General features: G+C 36.7%; 2 protein-coding genes across 3 annotated transcripts; one reads left to right on the forward strand and one right to left on the reverse strand.

The window, feature by feature from the left end:
- Window positions 1-1285: 1285 nt before the first annotated feature.
- On the forward strand, window positions 1286-6220 carry bet1 (Bet1 golgi vesicular membrane trafficking protein). 2 transcript variants are annotated; one of them, XM_046834832.1, is made up of 4 exons: window positions 1286-1489; window positions 3755-3864; window positions 3956-4012; window positions 5278-6220. In XM_046834832.1, the coding sequence occupies exons 1-4, from the start codon at window positions 1471-1473 to the stop codon at window positions 5431-5433; spliced, it is 342 nt and encodes a 113-aa protein (XP_046690788.1). In that variant the 5' UTR covers window positions 1286-1470; the 3' UTR covers window positions 5434-6220. The 2 variants fall into 2 exon arrangements, with proteins under 2 accessions (XP_046690788.1, XP_046690787.1); XM_046834831.1 differs by lacking the exon at window positions 1286-1489 and adding an exon at window positions 2635-2793.
- zgc:85777 (uncharacterized protein LOC405871 homolog) lies at window positions 5936-22631 on the reverse strand. Its single transcript, XM_046834830.1, has 9 exons — window positions 22356-22631; window positions 15395-15515; window positions 10951-11080; window positions 10445-10551; window positions 10091-10258; window positions 9763-9936; window positions 9162-9323; window positions 7501-7651; window positions 5936-6821 (listed from the first exon to the last, which is right to left on the reverse strand). The coding sequence occupies exons 1-9, from the start codon at window positions 22542-22544 to the stop codon at window positions 6731-6733; spliced, it is 1293 nt and encodes a 430-aa protein (XP_046690786.1). The 5' UTR covers window positions 22545-22631; the 3' UTR covers window positions 5936-6730.
- Window positions 22632-23008: the final 377 nt, after the last annotated feature.

The following is a 23008-nucleotide window of genomic DNA, read 5'->3' on the forward strand; positions in this document are numbered from 1 at the left end:
TCTATCTATCTATCTATCTATCTATCTATCTATTCATTTATTGCTACCATCTACTTGTTACCACTATGTAACATAGAAGTAAATGAAGGAACCTTTTTTTTTTTTTACATTATCTGCAATTAATTGATTTTTGTAAGTTGTCAAAACCACCTAAAATAATTTTGTATTTTATTTAAAAATTTTTATCGCTGTTTGCCAAGTTTCACATTCATCATAGTAAACTCAGTCATCATTTTTTGAGCAAAATTGTAATCTTTAAAATCTTATTATATAGCAACACCTGTATGACAGACAAAAACTGTGGGTCCATTTTAATTATTTTTCTTAATTAATGTAATATATTCGATTGAGATGTAATATTATTTATTTGTTACTATTCAATATTTATTTGGTAACTGCAACTTTTCGCACTTTATATCAAGTACTATACAAAGTCTATACATTTACAGTTGTTACAGTTGTTATATTTTTATTTAATTCAAATCAGGACTTTTTTTGCATAGTGCTTTTAAAAATGTATATTGTCCCAACGCAGCTTTACAGACATAAAAAGGAAATACAAAAAATTACAAAATATGAATGTATATGTCACTGCCTATAAGGTAAACCCTTATAGGTTTATCCCTAATGAGTGGACAGTGGCAACAGCGGCAAAGAAATACTCCCTGAGGAAGTGATATAAGGAAGAAACATCGAGAGAAACCAGACTCAAAACCAAACACTCAACACCAAATATCTATTCATGATTAGTCACATATCACATATTCACGTGTACTGTTCACAGATGGGCCCTTAAATGCTGAACTTTTCTTGAGTTGCTCGGTAACTTTACCAAATTTTAATGGATTTTTAAAAGAGAGAGAGAGAGAGAGAGAGAGAGAGAGAGAGAGAGAGAAGGAGAGTAAAGTGGCGAAATGGAGAAAGAAATTTGAATAATTAAGTATCCTTGTAGTTAACGACAAATATAGTGTGATCAGGGTGCAAGCAGGCACTCTGGCAAGACTAGGTATGGCATCATGACACCAAAGGGAGAGCCAGAAGATCACACAGGCATGAGGGATCTCAGGGATGAGAGACGGCCCACAACAACACCAAAAACAAACCTGAGTGAACGTGTGAGGGTGGGGGGACAAGAGCATGCAAACCCTATTATGAGAACTTGGCAATAATAATAATAATAATAATAATAATAATAATAATAATAATAATAAGAAGAAGAAGAAGAAGAAGAAGAAGAAGAAGAAGAAGAACTGCATATCCCACGTTCCTTTTCATCACGTGATCCGGCGTATGGACCATACCGGCTTCCGTAGGATGTCGTGGCGTGAAAACGTAGGCTAAGAGCAGAAAGTCGGAACTATAGAAGGATTCATATTTATTTGTCATAATAAACTGCTTTTTTTAAAAGTTAACAGCATTAAAAGAAGGCTACCTGGAGGAACACAAAACAGCTGTAGATCTGACAGTAAAATGAGGCGTGCGGGTTTGGGTAAGTTTTTGTTTATCATGCTAATCATCCAAATGTTTTATGCTAGCAGGTTAGAGAACTGAGGAGGATTTCTACTGAGCTGATCTCCCATGTGTGAAAGCTGTGTAGGAGATGTGGAGATATTTTAAGAGACAAATCAGTTACTAAGAGATTTATTTTGGGGTTGGTTTTTAAAGATGTGCTGTGTGTAGACTACTTAGGGAGCCTACTCACTAGGGGGCTCATCTGGAGGGATGAAACCTCATACGTGGAATCTTCTCTCCTTAATTTGTTTTCTTTTTACTTCAGATGAGCAGCCAAACCAGTGACATTCACTGGAAATAAACATTAATGAAAGTAAATAGAAGTACATGAAATAAGTGCATTTAAGAACAATCTGCACGTTTGTTTTCATTTTCCAACACATGCTGCTGATATGTAACACACACACACACACACACACACACACACTTTCCAAATTGTTCATTGGATGCACGTGTTTTTCCCATATGTGCCAGAATTATTATTTATTTACTTTGAGAGTATTTTAGAGATCTCATACTGGTTTCATGACGTGGTAAATATTTGCTCAAGCCACGTGTAAGAATGTGATATTTACACCAGCAGGTTGTTTCAGCAGATATGTGTTACTCATATAACATAACTCATAACAGTGGTCTCCAACTTTTTGTACACAACGCACCAGAAATGTGTATTCAGGCATAACATTATGACCACCTGCCTAATATAGTGTTGGTCCTCCTTTTGTTGCCAAAACAGTCGTGACCCGTCGAGCATTAACATCATTAACTTCTTCATCAATATGAGCTTCAGAAGCTCATCTGTTGGATCAGACCACATGGACCAGCCTTCACTCCCCACGTGTATCAGTGAGTCGGTTCACCACTGTTTCATTATCGGACTACTTTTGATAGATACTGACCACTGCAGACCAGGGAAACCCCACAAGAGCTGCAGTTTTGGAGATGCTCAGACCCAGTCATCTAGACCTCTTGCCCCCATTTTTCCTGCTTCTAACACATCAAATTTGAGGACAAAATGTGCTCGCTAACAGAGAGAGTGTTGTTCACTTAACCTGTCAAAATGTCATACCTGTTCGGTATGTGTACGTCTTTGGTCATGTGACTGGTGTGACGTCACTTTGTATACACGGTTATATTGCGACAGCGCTTTACTCGTGAGCACACACAGGGTTCGGATATCAAGGATGAAGCGTCAAAACTGTTCTTCCCACACTATTGTCTCTCTCTACACGGTTCTACCCCAACAGGAATCACTTTATCTAACAACAAACCTCGTCAAAAGTATACAATCTTTATTTATGTATGCAGTAAATGATGATGGAACACAGTTAAGTTGGTAACGCGCGTGGTGGTTGTACGCTTGTTTCACTGTTCACTCTGTTCGCGAGCGCGACTGGCTCCGTTGTTATGGAAACGAAGGCAGTCGTGTTTAATGACGCGAAAACAGAGGACATGGGGTGATGCTGAGAGAAATACCAAGGGGAAACCCCCCCCCTGTAATAAATGTGTGTCTCTAATTAATGCAGTCTCCACTTATTAACCAGGAGAGTATATTTACTGTATTTTAACTTGAAAGAACCACTGATGATGGTTATTATTATATTATAATTATACCATTTAAGCAGGACATATTTGCTTGTTTTTATTGCTTTATATTCGGTAAGTAACTCGTTATTATAAACTTTAATTAACGAGTTACTTACCGAATATAAAGCAATAAAAACAAGCATAAAATCTCCTGCTTAAATGGTGAATAATGAGGCTTGAAGATTGAAAAGAAAAAAAAACAATAACGAACGAAAATAAAAACAATACAGCGTCTGTGGTATCCAGTGGCAGAAAGAAAACTTTGGCAGAGGCACCAGAAAATACTTACCACTGAAATACATCATATAAAAAGTCTTCAGAGACTTTCGTGTCTGAACACAGATCAATAGATTACATTTCGTGACTATTTCACCAAACAAGCTAAACATCCTCCAGATTTTATGAACAAATGTTGACTTTTTTACTAATGGAGTAAATGTAGACATCCAGACTACGATAAGTCAGTCATGTAGATGCACTCGGTCTCAACCGGATAAATACTACAAGTCTGGATACTTTGGTTTCTTTTGTTAAGCAGCAACCAGGCTGCTTTAAGTTGTTATAGTGTTGTGATTTAAGGATAATGTTATTACTGATGGCGTTATGACAATTTGAAATAAACTAATTTGAATCATTTTTGTTTAATGGTCCACAGGTGAAGGAGCTCCACAGGGAAACTATGTGGCCAGCGGTTACAGCGTGTACGAGGAGGAGAACGAACATTTACAAGAAGGCCTTAGAGCCAAAGTAAATGCATTGAAACATGTAGGTTTTATGAGTACTATATGTTCAGTTATATATCAGAGTATGGCCAGTGTGGTGTATTTAATTCATTTGTCATCCTGTAATTCACCAGCTCTCAATCGACATTGGGGCCGAAGTCAAACACCAGAATACAATTTTAGCAGATATGGTGAGTTTATATGTTTTTATATTTACATGCTACAACCGGTGGCCACAATTGTAGTAAACAAACATGAACATAGATAGTGGTGTTGCTGCAGGTCATAAAGATCTTTCTGTTAACTTAGAACCAGAAGCACATATACAGCTACTGTATTCCCATGAGTATTTCTGGGAGTTGCTGTTCTGTCTGATATATTAATTTAATGTAAATATCCGTTTATACAATGTGTCATCTCAACCATCAGCCTCATTCTACATGATAATGAAACGTTATGTATCTATTCACTTGTGCTAAAATGAGTTTTATTCTGAATTTAACTGTCAACTTAATACATGGAATAAAATCAGGCTCACACTGTAAAGGTGAAAGTGTGATCTAGACATCAGAACGGTGTTTATCTCAGCACTGATGAGCTTCATTGGTCAATGCAAAATACAATGCAGCCTATATATTTGGATCTGACTAATGCTTTAATTAGTTTCTACTGAGCAGTCACATTCATGAACTCTGATTCTCTCTCTCTAGAGAGAGAGAGAATCAGAGGCTGATATATAAATAAATAATCTCACACACAAACAAATCAGGCATAACTTTATGACCGGTATAACATTGATTATCTCTTCCTCATGGCACCTGTTAGTGGGTGGGACATATTAGGCAGCAAGCGAACATTTTGTCCTCAAAGTTGATGTGTTGGAAGCAGGAGAAATGTGCGAGCGTAAGGATTTGAGCGAGTTAGTTTGACAAATTGTGATAGCTAGATGACTGGGTCAGAGCGTCTCCAAAACTGCAGCTCTTGTGGGATTTTCCCAGTCTGCAGTGGTCAGTATCTATCAAAAGTGGTCAAAGGAAAGAACAGTGGTGTTCTGAAGAAGTTAATGCTCGACAGGTCAAGACTGGTATGGCAGCAAAAGGGGTGTGTGTGTGTGTGTATATGTATATATATATATATGTATGTAATATATAATATAAATAAAATAGAGAATTACATTACATTAGAATTATTTCCACACCTGCCAAAAACCATAATTTTCTTATGTTGTGTACTTCATACATACTAAAGTACACGCGCTGTGACAGTCTTATTGGTTTCAGGGGACAAATGTACACTTATAAAGAACATCCTATTCATTTTCATCACCACATTCTTTTTAAAGCTGCTTTGAGATAATGTTCATTGTTAAAAGCGCTACACAAAACAAATGAATGAATTGAATTATCCCATAACAAGCCCTGCATAAGATTTTAAAATTGCTGTTTATTTGCTGTAGGACTCGGACTTCGACTCAACTGGTGGTTTGCTGGGAGCTACCATGGGCAGACTGAAGCTGTTGTCCAGAGGAAGCCAGACCAAAATCTACTGCTACATGTTGCTTTTTGCTCTCTTTGTCTTCACTGTTCTTTACTGGGTGATCAAACTGAGGTGACGGAGGGACTGATGAATGACTTTGCTTTCACGACCTTAGGCCAGCAATGTCCATATGACGATTGAAATAAATGTTGAACACATAAGAGACTCTATTACTCAACAGTTGTGCAAAATCAGGGACACCAGAATTCCTCCCCAGTGATTTTTAGGTTGTAACATTCATTTTATCAGTATTCTTTGTGCTATACAAGGCTTTTAACGTAATGCCGATACGTCAGTCGATATGCAGCCGTGATTTCACATTTAATTAACTTTTTTTCCTGCAGTTCATTGCATGCATCGATCATGTAAGAGTGTGATCAAACGGTTTCTTTAAAACTGGTGAAAAACAAACAATGTTTCGTTTGATATGATTGTGCAGGTCAGAGAACAGAAAAACATTGTCTGTTTGTTCCTTCTAATTATTCAGCACGCTTGTTGGATGTGCTTGGTGTAAACAACTTATCGAGCTGGTCTTCTGGTCAGCATGTCCTTTCCGAATAATCATGACAAGACTGTACTGAATGCGCAAAAGCTTTTAATTACAGGCAGGACAGGACATTTCAGTGTGCAATGATGATGTTCTTCGAGGAGGGAAAACCAGAAAGCTTTAAATGATTAGGAGAAATTGTTCATCAGTTCTAATTTGAAGAATTTAATCATTTTTCTCTTGATGTTGTGTCGAATTTGAGTTCCGAATATATAGAATACATGTTAAGCTTAACAGCTCTGGACTAGATTTCTTACACAAGTATGAATTTGTATGTAAGAGAAAATATTAGGCAATAAAATGTTGAAGAAAATCATTCAATGTTTCATGTAGATTATACAGTTTGATCCTTATTCAGCATTGCCAATTTCCTGTGCACTAATTTCTTAATATATGTATATTTGTACCAAATTGGTTTTCTGTCATTTTGATATAAAAAAAAAAATGTATTGTTAAAAAGAAACGTGAATAGGATTACACTGGGATTACACAGCGTGAAAAAGATGATCCATCACTCAAGGTTTTTTTTCATTCATAAATATATATATATATATTATATACCTAAAGATTCTGTATAAAACCATATGCCAGAGATTTTCTACCCCCCAGAAAAACTTAGTTAGAACATCCCAGGGATCAGGTTCTCCTTAAAAGTGCTATCAACTAAATCACACTTTAGATAAGTGCAAGGTTCTCACACAGACCAGTATTCCATTATCTGTTAAGGCAGCAGGTGACTAATAATCCTGTATTAAACTAGTAATAATCACATGAAAACAAGTCACACACGAGATCAAACTAAGGGATAAACCCTTCCTCAGTAGGGTTACTTCCTAGGCAGGGTGTCCATGTACTTGCAAATAATTGAGAGCATGACTTCATCTGCTCCTGCTCCTATCGACATCAGTCTGGAATCCCTGAAGAAAGAAAGAAAAAAAAGTTATTTACTTAGTGACCTTGAGTAGATTTTTGAGCCATTTAGTTACTTTATTTAAATGTACTACTAAAAAAAAGACGACTGCTTTTTAGTGACACGTAAAATAAAATAAAATAAAAATAGATATCCATGATTACAAGATTAAAGTCACAGTAATATGAGAATAAAGTCAAAATATTTTAACCCTGCACCCCACGTGAATTACTAGAGCAATGTCAGAGAAGACGAAAGGTCCCAGTGTTCAACTTCTTCGAGGTCGATTTTTGTTTATCCTCATAGTCTCTTGAGAAACATCATATCCTCTATGAATAGCATGCAGATGCAACCACAGACATCCTTCAGACTCCACCAAAGTCTGCAATTCCTCAATGTCTCTCTAATTTGTTTTACTCTGAATAAATTAGGTGTCTGTTTACTAACTATAACTGTGCTGATGCGGCAAAAAAACAAAACATTTCGTATTTTGAAAAAATGTGACTTAATTCTCGAATTTTTTTTGCTACCTCGTAATCTTCGAATTTGTATTTTTAACGTGGCACTTAAATGCCACTTTTTTTTGTACTTTTGTTTTTATCATCCACATCACTAGATGTCACTGTAGCTTAATATGTATTAATGAGAGACTCAGGGCACAGCCTCAAAGTCAGCAGTGGACTGACCTGTAGAACCTGCTAACGAGGACATCGCTGGTGAATCCCATCCCACCCCAGTACTGCAAACAGCTGTCTCCAAGCTCGCGTGCCAGTCGACCGGCCTTCAGTTTTGCCATACTTGCCAACTTTGTCACATCGTTTCCCTTAATGTACATCTCTATAGACAAAAGAGGGGAAAAAAAATTTCACAATCCAACCATTAAACCAAAACATTCTTTAATATCCAGACTCCTGTCTGTCAGCTGGTGTTGGTTTTCTATCCACATCACAGAAACACACATTTCGGAGCAGTGTAGTTGAGCTTCACTAGATCTATTTGCTTTAAGCTCAGACATTGTTGGCTCAGCAAACGTACTTTTGCTGCCTCTATATTTGCATGTCGGTTCTGCAAAACTGTCTTAAAGGCCAACTCCAGGAGGTTTATATTAAATATAGAGCTGAAACATGATCATCCCTTCATTTGTGGCCTTTAACAAAAGTTTTGTTACAAGTTTGCTTATAGATGTGAATGAAAACAGTGATGTCAGCATGATGTTTCCTATATTGTCAAAATGCTATTGCTGGTCTATCATTAATAAATACACGTCTACCAAACAGTATTGAGAGACTAAAAATCCGGGCTTATACTTGTATAGTTTTAGAGGTCAGATAATGATGGGGCAGACAATCATGGGAGAACTTCGACCTCAGTAGAAAAAAAAAAGCCATAAAGGCGACCGAAATTCATTCTTCATGCCTTAAACCCCTGTGATTTCTCAACTGTGTTAGTCAAACACCTTCATGCACATTTCAAGTCCTCTACGGTTCAATGCCAATAAGTGAAGTTAAATGGAAAATGGAAATTCTTTTGATTAGTTTGCAAATCAAACTTTTTACTTCAGAGCAGCAGAGCTTTATGTACTTGCTTTTTCCTGAGGAGTACATAAATATAACATGCAAATTGTCTTCATTGGCTGGTATTGATTATAAACATGCATTAGCATTGTATTAAATCAAAAAAGCATGTACAAATTATGTAATTATGTAATTTAAGTATTAGGACACCTGACCTTTCCTGCCATATTTGGTTCTTCTCCAAACTGTTACTACAAAGCTGGAGGCACACAATTGTACAGGATGCCTCTGGATAATATAATACAATTTTACATTCAGTTGAACTTGGAAACCCAAACCTGTTTCAGCATGGGAATGCCCCTGTGTACAAAGTGAGCTCCTTGAAGATTTACATGGATTGGAGAGAAAGATCTTGAGTGGCCTGCTATAGAGCTCTGATCTCATCCCTACTGAACACCTTCTGGATGAATTGAAACACTGACCCCCAGCATCCCCAGGTCTCCTCTCCTCACCTACATCAGTACCTGACTTTACTAACACCCTTGTGGCTAATAAACACAAACGTCCACAAGCAAACTCCAAAATTTTTCTTCCCAGGTGTTGGGAAGAAAAATCCCAAGAAATTAGGGCTAAATGTGGAATGCGATGTTTAAAAAGCACATAGCAATACTTATGTCCAGGTGTCCGCAAACTTTTGGCAATACAGCGTACGGAGAAAATGTGAAAGACAAACACAGCCTGTCTTATAGAACAAGTAAAGACAGTAAACATGGAGTGCACCACTGCAGGGAGAAGAAGTTGCTTTATATGGTTAGGTTGATGAGTTGGCCCACCTGTGCAGCGGTACAGCAGAGAGCGCAGGAGTTCGATCTCAGTCTGAAGCTCTGCTAACCTGAAGTGCACCACTTGGTGGTACAGCACTGGCTGCTGGAAGATCTTTCTTTGCCGGGTGTAGTTAACTGTTTCCTGCACCACTTTTTCCATCATCGTTAGAACTTTATATCACGAACGGAAATAGAAAAGAAAAAAGTGTCAATGGTGATAAAAATGTGGAAAAAGACGGGGTTTGAAATAGTTTGGATCTCACACAGGCTGGAGTACACATTACTGCTGACCTTAAGGGAGGCAAGTGTTAAAGTAATGAAAATAAAAGTCAGACATTCCACTTCATCCTAATGACCGTTCCCACATACAGAGTCAGTCATTTTGAAAACAGTCTGTCAGGGAGGAAGTTGAAAGTTATAAATCGGCATTCGGGTCATTTTACAAATTGAAGCAACGTGTAGTTGTTGTATCTCACATTTAATAACCAGCACTGCCGTCATTCATGTGATGTCAGTATGACAGGAAGTGAATCATATTCAAAATACACTCTCAGTACACGGGAGTAAACGACTCTGTACTGGATCCATGGGAAATGCCAACAGCACTTACTATTGGCCACTCCCCAGAGGCGCTCTTCCTGGAACTGCAGCATCTGGTATGTGAAGCCCATTCCTTCTTGACCGATGACGTTTTTACATGGCACCCGAACGTCTTCGAAGGAAACCTCTGCTGTATCCGAAGACCTCATGCCCAGCTTATCAATCTTTCGCGCAATGTGAATTCCTGTGCCAGATCAGCCCCAGAGTACAGACACCAAGGAGCAAATACACATCAGATCAGTTATTGCTCATGCATAAGCAAGTATTCATCGTATTTAATTAAAACCTTACATTCTAACATCCAAATGATCATTTCCTGGTTTTGGATATACTCCTACCTGGCAGGTTCATGGGGAGGCAGATGAGGGACTTGTTTCTGTGTGGTGGCCCATCACTTGTATTGGCCAAGAGGCACATCCAGTCAGCTTGTGTTCCGGTGGTGGTCCACATCTTTCCCCCGTTAATGACAAAATCGTCTCCTTCACGTACAGCCTTCGTCTTTATGCCTGGAACACGACCAAAATTGTTTATTTCACAATTCATATTCCTTTACTTATGCAGCAATTAGCTCTGCTTAACATCTTTTCTGGACTAAAATACTTCTCTTCACTTTAGTGTAGTTTCCATTTCATGTACATTCGTGCTAATCCCTTGCTGCCTTTTTTCCTCAGGGGTTGAAAAATTGTACTTACTCGCAACATCAGAGCCGGCACCGACTTCACTCACTCCCAGGCACGCCACTTTGTCACCCATTATGGACGGAAGCAAAAACTCCTTTTTCAGCTCTTCGGATCCGAATCTACAAACGGCACCGTGTTCAGTCGCATCCCTCAGAGCAATAATGAAACTTTATTCGGTACAATTTGCTTCTCTCATTAGTGCCAACAAAACCCTCATGAGGCGGTGGTGAGAGAAACTCTGCATAACAAACTGATATTTTAAAAAACGAGAATTCATTAACAAAGATATTGTGCCTCAAACACAGAACACAGAAGAGTGAACAAATATAAAAATTGGAATCAGGGCTGTGAGTCTGGGATGTGTAGATGTAAATGACTGTATGGGCTTGATCACGGATTTATTCAAGTGACAATTATTTTGGGACATTTTATATTCATTTTATTTTATATTCTATTTACATGTTGGACAGTTGTAAAGCATTTCATTTATTAAAAAAAAAAAAATTACATAAAGTTACCTGGCCAGGGCAGGAGTAGCCATGTCAGACTGAACACCGATGGCCATGGGAATGCCTCCGCAGTTGATGTTGCCCAGTTCCTCTGCCACAGCCACACTGTAGCTGAAGTCCAATCCCAGACCTCCATATTCTGTCAATATCAAACACCTCCAAATGTTAGTTCATAATCCTTGGTTTCAGTGCATTTTATATTTCATTTACCTTGGTAACTAAATCTAAAGATCATTACAACTTACTGATTACTTTACTATAAAGTACTTTAATTAAACATATTATTCATGCTAGTATGTCATATTTCAAAAACTTTAGAATAAAGTTATGTATGGCTCCTTTCAAGCAGATACCCAAAGGCTTCAGAGGGGGTCGGACAAGTGTTAGTTCAGAAAATCTATAGTATATAGTAGATTTACAGTAGTACCTAAATTACCACAGACCTTTAACGTGATTAGCCTGTAGTCAAATGAATAAATGTGCCAGCTATTGGATGATGGTCATTATATATTGGTTTGGCAAACACAGTTGACATTTCCTTTAATAAAATGGCACTTTTTAAACTTGTTCTACAAAAGTGATGGATCTCATCTATATAGATGATGTATTCACTATATATGATGTATTCACTAATCTGATTGGTCAGATGATGTAATTTATGTATAAAGTACGTCACAGGTTTATATTAATGCACCGTTTCAAATATGTTCAAATCATTTCTAGAGTAACTGCTAATTCACATGGACTTGGTTAAAGCTTCTGTAAGAAGACATTTATTTTACATAGAAAGAGTATGTATGTAACACTGAAGTGTGTATGCAACAGTATAACACAAATAATGTTAATCTATTGGAATCTTTTGCTTTATGCATCTTTGCAGAATAACCCAAACAATCTAAAAAAAAAAAGTTAATAAAAACATTTTTAATAATCTGCCTAAAACAAGATTTGTTTTTATCCTGTGTGCCAGGATTCCACAGTGATGGTTCAGATGGTTTTTCCCAGACTGCCCCACTATGATAACTGAGATTGATGATTGAAACTAATTTCGGAGTAAAGCAAATTTTTTAATGATGCAACATTACAAATGGAGAACTGCGTACAGTACATACAACACTGCAACAAACACTTTGACAAACATTTCACGAGAACATTTATCCATTATTCAGGCTCAGGAATGTGTTATATGAGCACATTATACACAACTGTTCAAAATATTTCCTTTAGCAGTATAAGTCTCCTGGTGCACCCAAAAGAAGAGTATCAGGCTCTGGCAGAGGAAAGTGAAAGCAGAGGAAACAGATACAGCTGCAGACAGATAAGGCTTATTGCAGTGAATAAGCCTAAAACAGCAGACGGATAAAGGGGAACAAGAACATTGGCTTTGGCGTGTTTAAATCCACAAGGATAACATTCAGTTTCTTGATGAGGCATAAACAGTCGTAAAGCATTGAATCTCATGGGGTCAGCTTCACAGACCGTGAACAATGTGGTATGGTTCAATCATTGTTAACCGTTATGGAATTTATTGTGTGCTTTATGACTGTAACCCTAATTCAGATGAATTGCAAGCTATTTTACAATAACACTAATAAATGTATAATCCTAATAAATGTGAAATGTGAAAGAAACAGCAGTTTTAAAAGCTGGTAAAACTATTCAAAAAGAGCTTCAAATTAATTCGTAGATGATAAGGATTAATGAAGTGCACAAAAATGAGGCTTAGAAAACGACTGAATTTAGAATTTTAAAATAAAATGTGTATTATCTGTAAGTAATGTTGAAAGCACACACACCCCTCAATTGGACAAAAGCATTGATTAAAAAAAGAAAAGAATAAAAAAATAAAATAAAAAAAACCTTAGAAGAAGAACAAGCATGTAGTGTAAAAAAAAATAAAAATAAAAATTAAAAAAGCCTAGTTCGCTGCCAAATGAAGCAACCGTCAAATATTTTATAAGTTAAAACAACATATTTTGTATCAGGAGGGACAAAGGTCAGTGATGTGGTGTCCAACCTTTCAGAAATCCAGCTCACACTATTTCCTCTTCGTGAGCAGTTAAAGGAAAGTGATTTTTCATATTAGCACCAATCAGGATATTACTCACCAAAAAAAAAAAACGAAAATAAAGAATTGCGTCAATAAACCATGAACAGGAAGGCCAAGTGTCCTACATGCCTGTATCATCAGGTTTACTACAAAGGTTGGTCTTTTTAACTTGAATAAATTTTCAAGAGGTAAACCTAATGCAGGAATCACTTACAAAATAATGCAAGTTTTATTTGATAATTGAAGTTTGAAATCTTAGGAAACACATCAGTTGGCAGCATTGCAATGTAGAAACTCTTGCACGTACTGGTCAAGAACTTCCATTAATGTAACAAAATATCAAAAGTGGATCTCTTTGGACTGTGATATGATTATTGGTGTAAGTTCTGTGGATGAAAACATTTTGCTTATCTAAAAAGTCAGAGGAAATAATCAAACATGGCTCTAGCTAAAATAATTCAAGGAACCAGTCTTGATAAACATGGTGAGCAGAAAAGCAGCTCAGAAAACACAAATCTAATAAGAACTCAAAGTAGATTGTGTCTGAGCTACCAACACCACACAAGACCAAGGAAGAAGACCACACTAAGTACATTTTTGCTGACCAAAAGCAGGGATCTGAGGTTACAGTAGGAACAGGTTAACTGAAACTGGACAGGTAAAGATTGAAAACCTGGTTTAATGTATTTTTAGCATTTCTAATGTTACATGCAGAATTTGCAAGGTCAAGGCATCAGCAACATGAATCTATAAATCCAATCTGCTTCTGTCAATGGTGGTGGTACAATGTTCTCTATTGGTATCAATGTTCTCAATGTTCTCTCGCACTGCACCACGCTGTCTGAGATCCTCCAGCACTGCTCGACTGGTACCACCTTCTCTCAGAATGAGAGGTAAGGACACTTCAAGGCTCTTCTCTGTTCTGGCACCGAGGTGGTGCCAGAACAGGTCAAAGCACTTTTGTACGTCGCTCTGGATAAGAGCGTCCGCTAAATGCCGCAAATGTAAATGTAAAATGGTATTAAGGCTAATGGCCTAGTGTGTGCCAACAAAACAAAGTATATCATACAACATGTTGGACTGTAATTGTTGACCACATTTATCATTTTTAGACAAAAATGTATCCATCCAACAATGAAAGTGAAAGAACTAATACTAGTTCCAGCAAAATGACCATGAAAGTCTTGCCTCCTTGTGACCTTGTTGGATGTGGTACTATTGGGGATTCTCAGCATGAATGTTCGAAGTTCCCCTGTCTTGACGTTAATAACAGAAAAAGAAAAAAAAACATGAATCATGGATTAAGAAAGAAAAGAAAAAACCTTTCACTGCTTGTCACTGGAAAGTTCAAAGTCCTCTGTCTCTAATGTGATTGAAAGCTGCTGTTATATAATTTAAAAATTAATATACGCCATCTGACCAATCAGTGCTAAGAATTTAAATGTTGTGGTTTGGTGCTTTTAATATGCATTCATATGTTTTGAAAAAAACAATACAAAAAATGTTCTGAAAGACTAAAACTTGAGCAAAAAAAAAACCCCTAAAGCCTGAAACAACTTCTAAACTCTCAGTTAATTTTTACTGTAATTCTAACAAATGATCATTAATCAATCATAACTCATTCTTAGGAATAAAGAAAAGACAGCGCAAATATTTAACTAGGCTCAAATGAAAACCAATACATAATCCTCTCTATTTTTGCTGATAAAAATATCACAGGTCATATTAGTATGTGAATACAGTAAAACAAAATACAATATAGTTTTCCTCACGCATGAACAATGAATCACAAGAAACAAGGTTGTATATTGGATGAGTCAAGTTGGGTTCCTGAATGGTAATCTTATGTACAGGTTAGGCTTCTGAAGCTCCCGTTTAATCCTGGCTGCTAATGAGAAACATTCCCAGCGTCAGCGTTTCTTAATGCAAAAGCCTTTGTCTTCTGACCCGCTGGTTATTAAAGTAAATTCTTTGTTACTTCAAACACTCTGCTCTCTCTAATCTATTTGAAGGACTCAAAATGAAGAGCACTGAGAAAAATAATGTTTCCCATGGACTGCAATGTTCAATTTTCCCTTTAACAAGTAATACCACTTAATACACATTTAATCATTTAGCTCATTAAATTTTTGATAAGGACTAGCTATTTTACTGACAGAGCAGGCAAATTAAAACCTACTCTCTGTGGATACATTTATTAATACTGAGATCTTTAAACAGTCCGGAGCTTACAATAGATTTAAAAAGGTTTTACCTCAGAAATGCATTAAAGAAGCGTACCGCTATCTCTTTCTTTTTCAATGTCTCTCTTTAGTTAATATTGTCATTATCAAACACTGTCCTCTCCTCTCGTACATCACATTTTAATAAAAAATAAATAAAATAGACGAACAGTCAGCTCACCCACGGGTTTGGTGACTCCCAAAAATCCAGCATTGCCAAGGATCTTAAAGATTTTGTGTGCAGGGAATTGACCCTCCTCTTCCCATTTGTCCACGTAAGGGTTAATCTCCTGATCAATGAGCTGGAAGAGTGTAAAACAAAACAATGTTCAGCTTTTCTAAAGGAAATACAAATGTATTCTTAAGGTACAGTGCATCTGGAAAGTATTCACAGCGCTTCACTTTTTTCACAGTTATGTTACAGCCTCAATCCAAAATGGATTAAATTCATTATTTACCTCAAAATTCTACAAACAACCACATAATGACAACATGAAATAAGTGTGTTTGAAATCTTTGCAGATTTATTACAAAAAAAACATGTACATAAGAAATCACAGCCTTTGCCAATGATCCTGTTTCCACTGATCTTTCTTGAGATGTTTCTACAACTTGATTGGAGTCCACCTGTAGTAAATTCAGTTGATTGGACATGATTTGAAGGAACACACCAGTCTATATGAGGTCCCACATTTAACAGTGCATGTCAGAGCCCAAACCAAGCCATGACGTCCAAGGAATTGTACAGAAGGAAGGGTACAGAAAAATTTCTGCACCATATAATGTACTTTCCCTTTTGATACACAAATCAATTCAAAAGTGAGTACTTTCAGTATAAATACACATTTTAAGTTAAAGGAGGAGTTTTACTGGAGTAATATTTATGCAGGGGATTTGTTTGAATGGTGGAATTGGAATGGTGCTTTACTTTGTCCAGCACTGTTTTTCTAAAAATCACTGTAAATCAACACATTTGTATTCATTAGGCAACATACACTTACAGTTTTTTAAATTATAATTAGGCTGAAACTCTGTAGAGCATTTGACATATTTCTGAATGAGATTAATAATAGAAACATTAAAACGAGAGTATTATTATATAAGCTATGACTGATATTATTAATCATGACAAAGACAAGCTGAAACCAGATTTTGTATACAAGGACATAATAGGAGAACTCTATTACAAGAATTTGTATTGTGACCTTTGGACATTCCTCAGAATGTGAACGTGACTCATACCTAAAATCTCAGTACTGCAACACACTTGTATTCCACCTTTCTGAATCATTTTTGTTTAAATAAATTTAGATCACATTTATGTTACTACTATTAGTGTTTCCTGCTCTTCATTGAAGAAAAAAAAAAAAGTGTTTCAACTACCCAACCTCAATTTGCGTCACAACAGCACTTGTCTGCGGCCATTACATCACTAATGAGTTCACATTACATCACCCAGTGCCCCAACTGACCGAGAGATGACTCTTTTAAAACCACTGGTGATGTCAGGAAACAAGGAGTTTTATAGACATTATACTTGAATCACTGTGAATCACTAAGCCTTAAGGAAAGTTACTATAATTCTGTATAATGGATTACCAACGGATGAATGATTTCCTACCAGGATCCAACAATGAAATAGATCACTTCCTACCAGAAACTATTTCTTACCATTGTTAGGCATGAGGATGTAGGAAAAGCCATTTTAGACATAAATTATTATTTTAGACCAAACTCTCCAGTGGCTGAGCAGAATTTTAGTATTTACTGGTAGAGTATCTGCTATGACTCCCAGCACATATACTATACCCAAATTAGAACATTCTAGTATTCTCATGTTAAACATTAATTATAAAAAAATATATACAGTTCCTTCTATACCATTTACACAAATGTTTCTTAATGTGTTCCTCTTGGAAGAATATTAAAGTTTCCCTCGGAATCCTAAAAAGTTTTTAACCATTCAAATTCCATTCAAAAAACAATGTACAGGAGATTTAGAAGCAGAAAACAGAATGAATATCAGTTTGATGGAAAGAAAGTTGTTAATCAAAATTTAATTTAATTGCATATACAAATGTATACATAGTAACGGCAGAAAACCTAGTTCTCAGTTAGCAAGGATCAAGTGTAGTTATCATCAGTTATCACTGAACAAACTACAGTTCTATACATGTTGTTTATTGATTCTCATTTATGGTTTTACAGATATAACCTGAACAATTCCAGATAGGCTAATTCATTCTTAGCATGCTTTTTAGGAACTGTAGCATTCATGTGTATTAGCCTAAAGCCAAAGCTAATCATGTGACAGCTGAGTCCATAGAGGTGCAGGTTAGGATCATCCAGTTAGTGTCATGAAATGCTTTATTGATAAAAGAGCTAAGAGAGAAGAGCTAGGCTGGGTCGACAGGATAGCTACTGCAAATAAAATAAATCATCTTTACACCTGTTGTAAGCAGAAAAGCATATTCACATGAGGTGAATGAATACAACAGCAAAAGACAACATCAGGTTTTGATCTGGGCTTTTCCCAATTTTTTAAAGATGAATATGTGAACACTGATAATATGATTGCTGATGCTCTTAGAATCAAAGTACAGAAATTATACTGTGAATCATTAAGCCACAAGAAGTGTTATAATTCGCTAGCACAGATTGAAAATGAATTATCTTCTACCATGTCAGTTCCTTAAAATAGATCATTTCCTACCAGGAAATATTTCGTACTATTGTTATATGCAACAGTGTACACAAGACCAGTCTAGCCGTCTTTATTCGTTTCCATGGCGGTGCAATATTTTATTGTTTACTGGTAGTAATTACTCACAATATGTGATAAAGGGTGGAGTGAAAATCTCAGACCACATTGAAAATCAGGGTTTTTTTTTTTTTTTAGCGGTATAAAAAAAAAAAAAAAAAAATTCACATTTCTAATGTAAGAAAATATTGTTGGCCATGCTGACACCTTTATACAGAAGGTCAGAGTCTTGTCCCACTGTACTTATGCACTAGTCCTGTATAAAATAATAATTTTCAGAATATTCAGACCTTTAAAGCAATATAAAGGACAAGGACACTATATGGACAATTACCACCTATATGCACACCTGACTTAAACAATCATGTCCTTTCTGAACATCCCATTCCACATTTAATCCCCATTTGCAGTTATAATAACCTCCACTCTTCTGGGAAAAAGTTCTACTAGACTAGACGTCTCCTCCAAAATCATTCGTTCCCATGAATCTAAAAAAAAAACAGATTCATCTGAATGGTAAAAATGTATTAATCATTTAGATGTGAATTCATTAGAAAGTAAATAGACTGCAGAATGGAAGTGGAAAGTATAGGTGAATTTAAAAAATGGATTTCAGATGGATGAACTAATAGACTGGATTTTTATTTGGCACAAACATAGCTTTATAGAGCAATAAACTTGCAGTGAAATGTAAACCTTATCAGCTGCTCAGAAAATTAAAAGATAAGAGAATATATGTGAACATAAAAAAAGAGCAAATATGGTCGTAGTTGGATGAAGATAAAGTCATGTATTAGACATTCCACAAGTCGACATGGACAAAAATATTGGGACACCTGATTTTCCCAGCCATATGTGGTTCTTTACCAAACTGTTTTCTCAAGGTTGAAGGCACACATTTGTACAGGATGTCTTTGGATGTGGTAGCACAAAATTTTCCATTTACTTAATCTAGGAGACCCAAACCTGTTCCAGCATGACAATGCCCTCATTTACTGAGCAAACTCCATGAAGATAGGCTTTGCTTGTGGTGGAGTGAAAATTCTCCTGCTATAGAACTCTGACCTCAACCCTACTGAACATTTTTGGGATAATTGTGAACGCTGACTCCACACCAGGCCTTCGCACCTCACCTATATCAGTACCTGACTTTACTAACACCCTTGTGAGCGCAAATCTCCACAAGCGCACTCTAAAATCTAGCGGAACATCTTTCCCGGAAGAGTGTAGGGAATTATAAGCGCAAATGGTGACTTAATGTGGAATGCGATGCTCAAAAAGCACATACTATACTCATGACAAGGTGTCCACAAACCTTTGACAATATAGTGGTAGACAGTTTAGAAAGAATGAATAAATGGAGCGACCATGACTGCTTATTTGACCCAAGTTTAATAAAAGTTTCTTAGTATTGATGGATTTGTACTAACTATCCTTATTTTACTTCCTGTAGATGAAGTATGTAATGTTGTATAAACAAGAGGAATTCACACTAAGTTTCAGCCAATCAGGATGTTTCACAATTTTACTACACAAACATGTCTGAAAGAGCGCATTCAACAGCTTTCACCTCCAAGCAATAAATCCACACAACACCATTCACCTAATTCAAATGCCAAGGATTATTCACTTTAAAGGAAGGGAGGTACCACATAAAGCCACTCTGAGAAGCAATAAAAACTTCAGGGAACCTAAATCTCAAAAACGCTTATTGTTGAAGTGAATAATTCTAGGACACAAGTGGCAGGTCAGAGGCACTTTAACTTTTTAAAAGTAAAGTGCCTCTGGCCCATTTCATATTATAGGAAAGTTGCTCAGCATTGATTACATAATCTTACAAATATCTGAAGTAAAGACTTGCGAATTTATTCCGATGTATCGACAAGTACAGTAAATATAGATGTCTGACTTACAGTCACCCCCCCGCCCCTCCGACCCCCAAAGGAAGGTTCTTAAAACATGTAAAAAAATAAATAAATAAATAAAAATATCCTATTTTAACTCAGTCAAAATCACTTGGGAATATAACACAAAGCAACATCCTTTCTCTTTGTTACTACCTTTCCCAGCTAACACTATTTTGGGAAATAGCACTTTGATTCAACATATGCGCTGTGTTTTCCTCTCACGAGACAAGGAAGTGAGACACTGTTCAAGGTCTAAACTATAATCCTATAAGTAATTTTAGTCAATGATATGCTATAGGACTTAACTGTACAATCAAGTTGTTTAGGCTCCAAAAGCAACGATTAGGTATACCAACCAGCATGCATACAGCAGTCACTTGTTTGGATGAAAGGAGTCCTTACTAAGAGCAAAGCATAAAATAAATTGGTTGAACTCCATTAAGTATCAGTAGAGCTATTATTGGAAATTGTGTCTTGTGGTAACAGACCAAAATGTGAGGCCACACATAATGATGTAACAAGGTCACAACGAACAGGGCGCCATTTTATTCAATTATACAATACTGATGTTCGAGGTTCCTGCCAATGTTCTGTTCAAGGACTAATTTCAAGTCAATGCAATGTCAATGTAACTAGAGCAGGAATCATTTAGAAGGAATAATTATATTGATGTAAAGGCCACACTATTATTTCATACTGTTTAAGCCTTCTCTGCTGGCCTAAACACTATCAAAAGCACTGACCTACATTTACAACCTCAATTCTAATATTTGTTGTAATAATTTATTCCCAACAGTTTATTTTCTTCATTTCGTAGCTTTTTCTTGGCTGCACTGCTTCCAGTACGTGTATGTTTGATGTATGTGTATATGTTTTGTATGATTTTTTTTTCCAATCAGATTTCAGCCTCCATGTGCTGCCATGTCAATCTAATCTGCCCAGGGCCTGCAAAGTCTGTTCTGCTGTTCCTTTTTACCATTGAGAATATTACCAGCAGGTCTGTTTCAAAATAGTGTTAACATTTTTCCGTCCTACGATCTGTATGGTCAGAGGGAAACTGTTACAGCTAAGTTCGACTGGCAAAACACGTGTGTAGCTCTGCACTCATTAATACATCTGAGTTAGACTTTTTTATGCCTATGGAGGAAGAGAAATTGATTTGGTGTCGGACATACTTAAAAATACATTTTCCAGAAAAGCTAGACATCATGAGGAGGTCGGCCAACCATGTAGCTAGCTAGCGTGTCTCAGCCCAGGAAAGGCTTTGTTCTTCACTTCCAGACCAGTGAATACGAGCGGTACCACTGGATTACAGCCTCTGAGGAGCGGAGTCTTCATCTCTGGTGAGAAGGCTGTATTTTATTTACATTTTTAATGTTTTTCTCATGTTATTAGACAAATATTGATTCTGAACTGCTCCAGATGATGTAGGTGCACAGTTGCGGTTGTAGTGTAGAGGTTTGGAGCTTGCTTTAGTAAAATGGTTTTCACCCTCCATATGTGAAATGTCTCTCTCTCTGTAATGCCACGCGTTGCTATATTGCGTTTTTGTACAGTATTGATGGTTTCTATAATTGCGATAAGATAGTGGTGGTATTAAGTCGCGCAAGTGCTAACTGAAGGCCCAGGTACCAAATGCACGGCCCACCACTGATGTGACTTATTTGGAAAATATTATCAGTTGCACTGCCTCACATTTACATACCCTTCCCTAATTGTAAAGTTTTTATAAATTTTATTTTCCTTTTTTTTTTTATACCTTCAACACACCAAACATTGAAAAACAAATGTTTATGTATTACAAGGACTGTGAAAAGACACTTTTGATAAATAATCAAACAGTTATTGTAATTATCAGTAAAATAAAATGAATTCAAGGCATAGATGTAGTTACATAGATGTTTGCTTTTGTACTGTGATGGAACTAAAGCAACTTTATGATTTTTGTTGCAATGATGTATGCAATAATCATTATTATTATTATTATTATTATTATTATTAGCTACAGGAAATTGGCTACCCTGCCAATGCGCAGCGGTTCTGCGTATTTTCGACGCAGCCACTCAGCTCACCAGATTCAAAGTGGGAGATCATGTGACCGCAGGTATTTCCTGTATTCTCAATACCAAAACAGCAGAAAATCAGGGTTGATGTTTTACACTCCGACACGTCAAAGAAGAAGTTCGTGCACGGATATATTTCCATTCCGAAGCAATCTATTTTAAAATTAAATAATATCTAATTGCTTTATAAAGCAGGAGGCGTGGCGCTGATTTGTCTTGCGTGGTATGCAAGGGTATAGTGACCTATTGCCTACATTGTGAAAGGTAAAGGGGACTTCAGGTTTATACCTAATAAAATAACATCAGAGGTCAAAGGAAATGTTGTAATTTTTTGCGGGGAAAATACGCAAAAACATCATGTTTGTACATAGAATCACATTTCCCCTATTGTGTGACATACAGTAACTGTACCTTTCTCAAAGAGTCCTTCAGTGCAAAATGCTCCTGTGTGTAGAGAACATGATCAACGGGCTCGGCACGGGCCTTAGATTTGGATGACACGTTTTCCGATGACTGCCGAGTCTGATGAAGGGCAGCTGGGGTAAAAAAGTGGCGACTTGCACCGAAGTGCATTCGCAGTGCTCCTCTGTAGAGTGCCATTACTGGGCCACTGTGCGGCGCGCATGCGCACTTTCGTCCCTAAAGGTCCCAGTGTGAGCCATCGCCTACACGTGGCTCAAAGCGCTGCTTTTCGTTTGACTCCCAGGAAACATATATTATGTATTTGTTATTAAATATGCCAGTTGTGGTACTTATCTGAATAAACCAATTAGATCCTGAGTGTCTCTAAAGCTGTGTGGGTGTGCAGACTGGAAACCTGCGTCAGTCGGAAGATAACTATCTTCACTGTCAATGTTAGTGTGGATTGCTCTGTAAATATCTTCAGACCAAGTATAGAATGATTCAATATATTCTTTTGCACTTTTTTTTTTTACTAAATCATTTATTGTGGCAGGCTGCATTCATATAAAGAATCACACACACACACACACTGTGAAATTCTCCACTTATAACATCTTGTCAGAAACCAGAAGCTCAGAGGTTTTAGATCCTTTCTCAAGTTT

The sequence above is a fragment of the Silurus meridionalis genome, chromosome 22 (assembly GCF_014805685.1).
Source record: "Silurus meridionalis isolate SWU-2019-XX chromosome 22, ASM1480568v1, whole genome shotgun sequence".
NCBI classification, from domain to species: Eukaryota; Metazoa; Chordata; class Actinopteri; order Siluriformes; family Siluridae; genus Silurus; species Silurus meridionalis.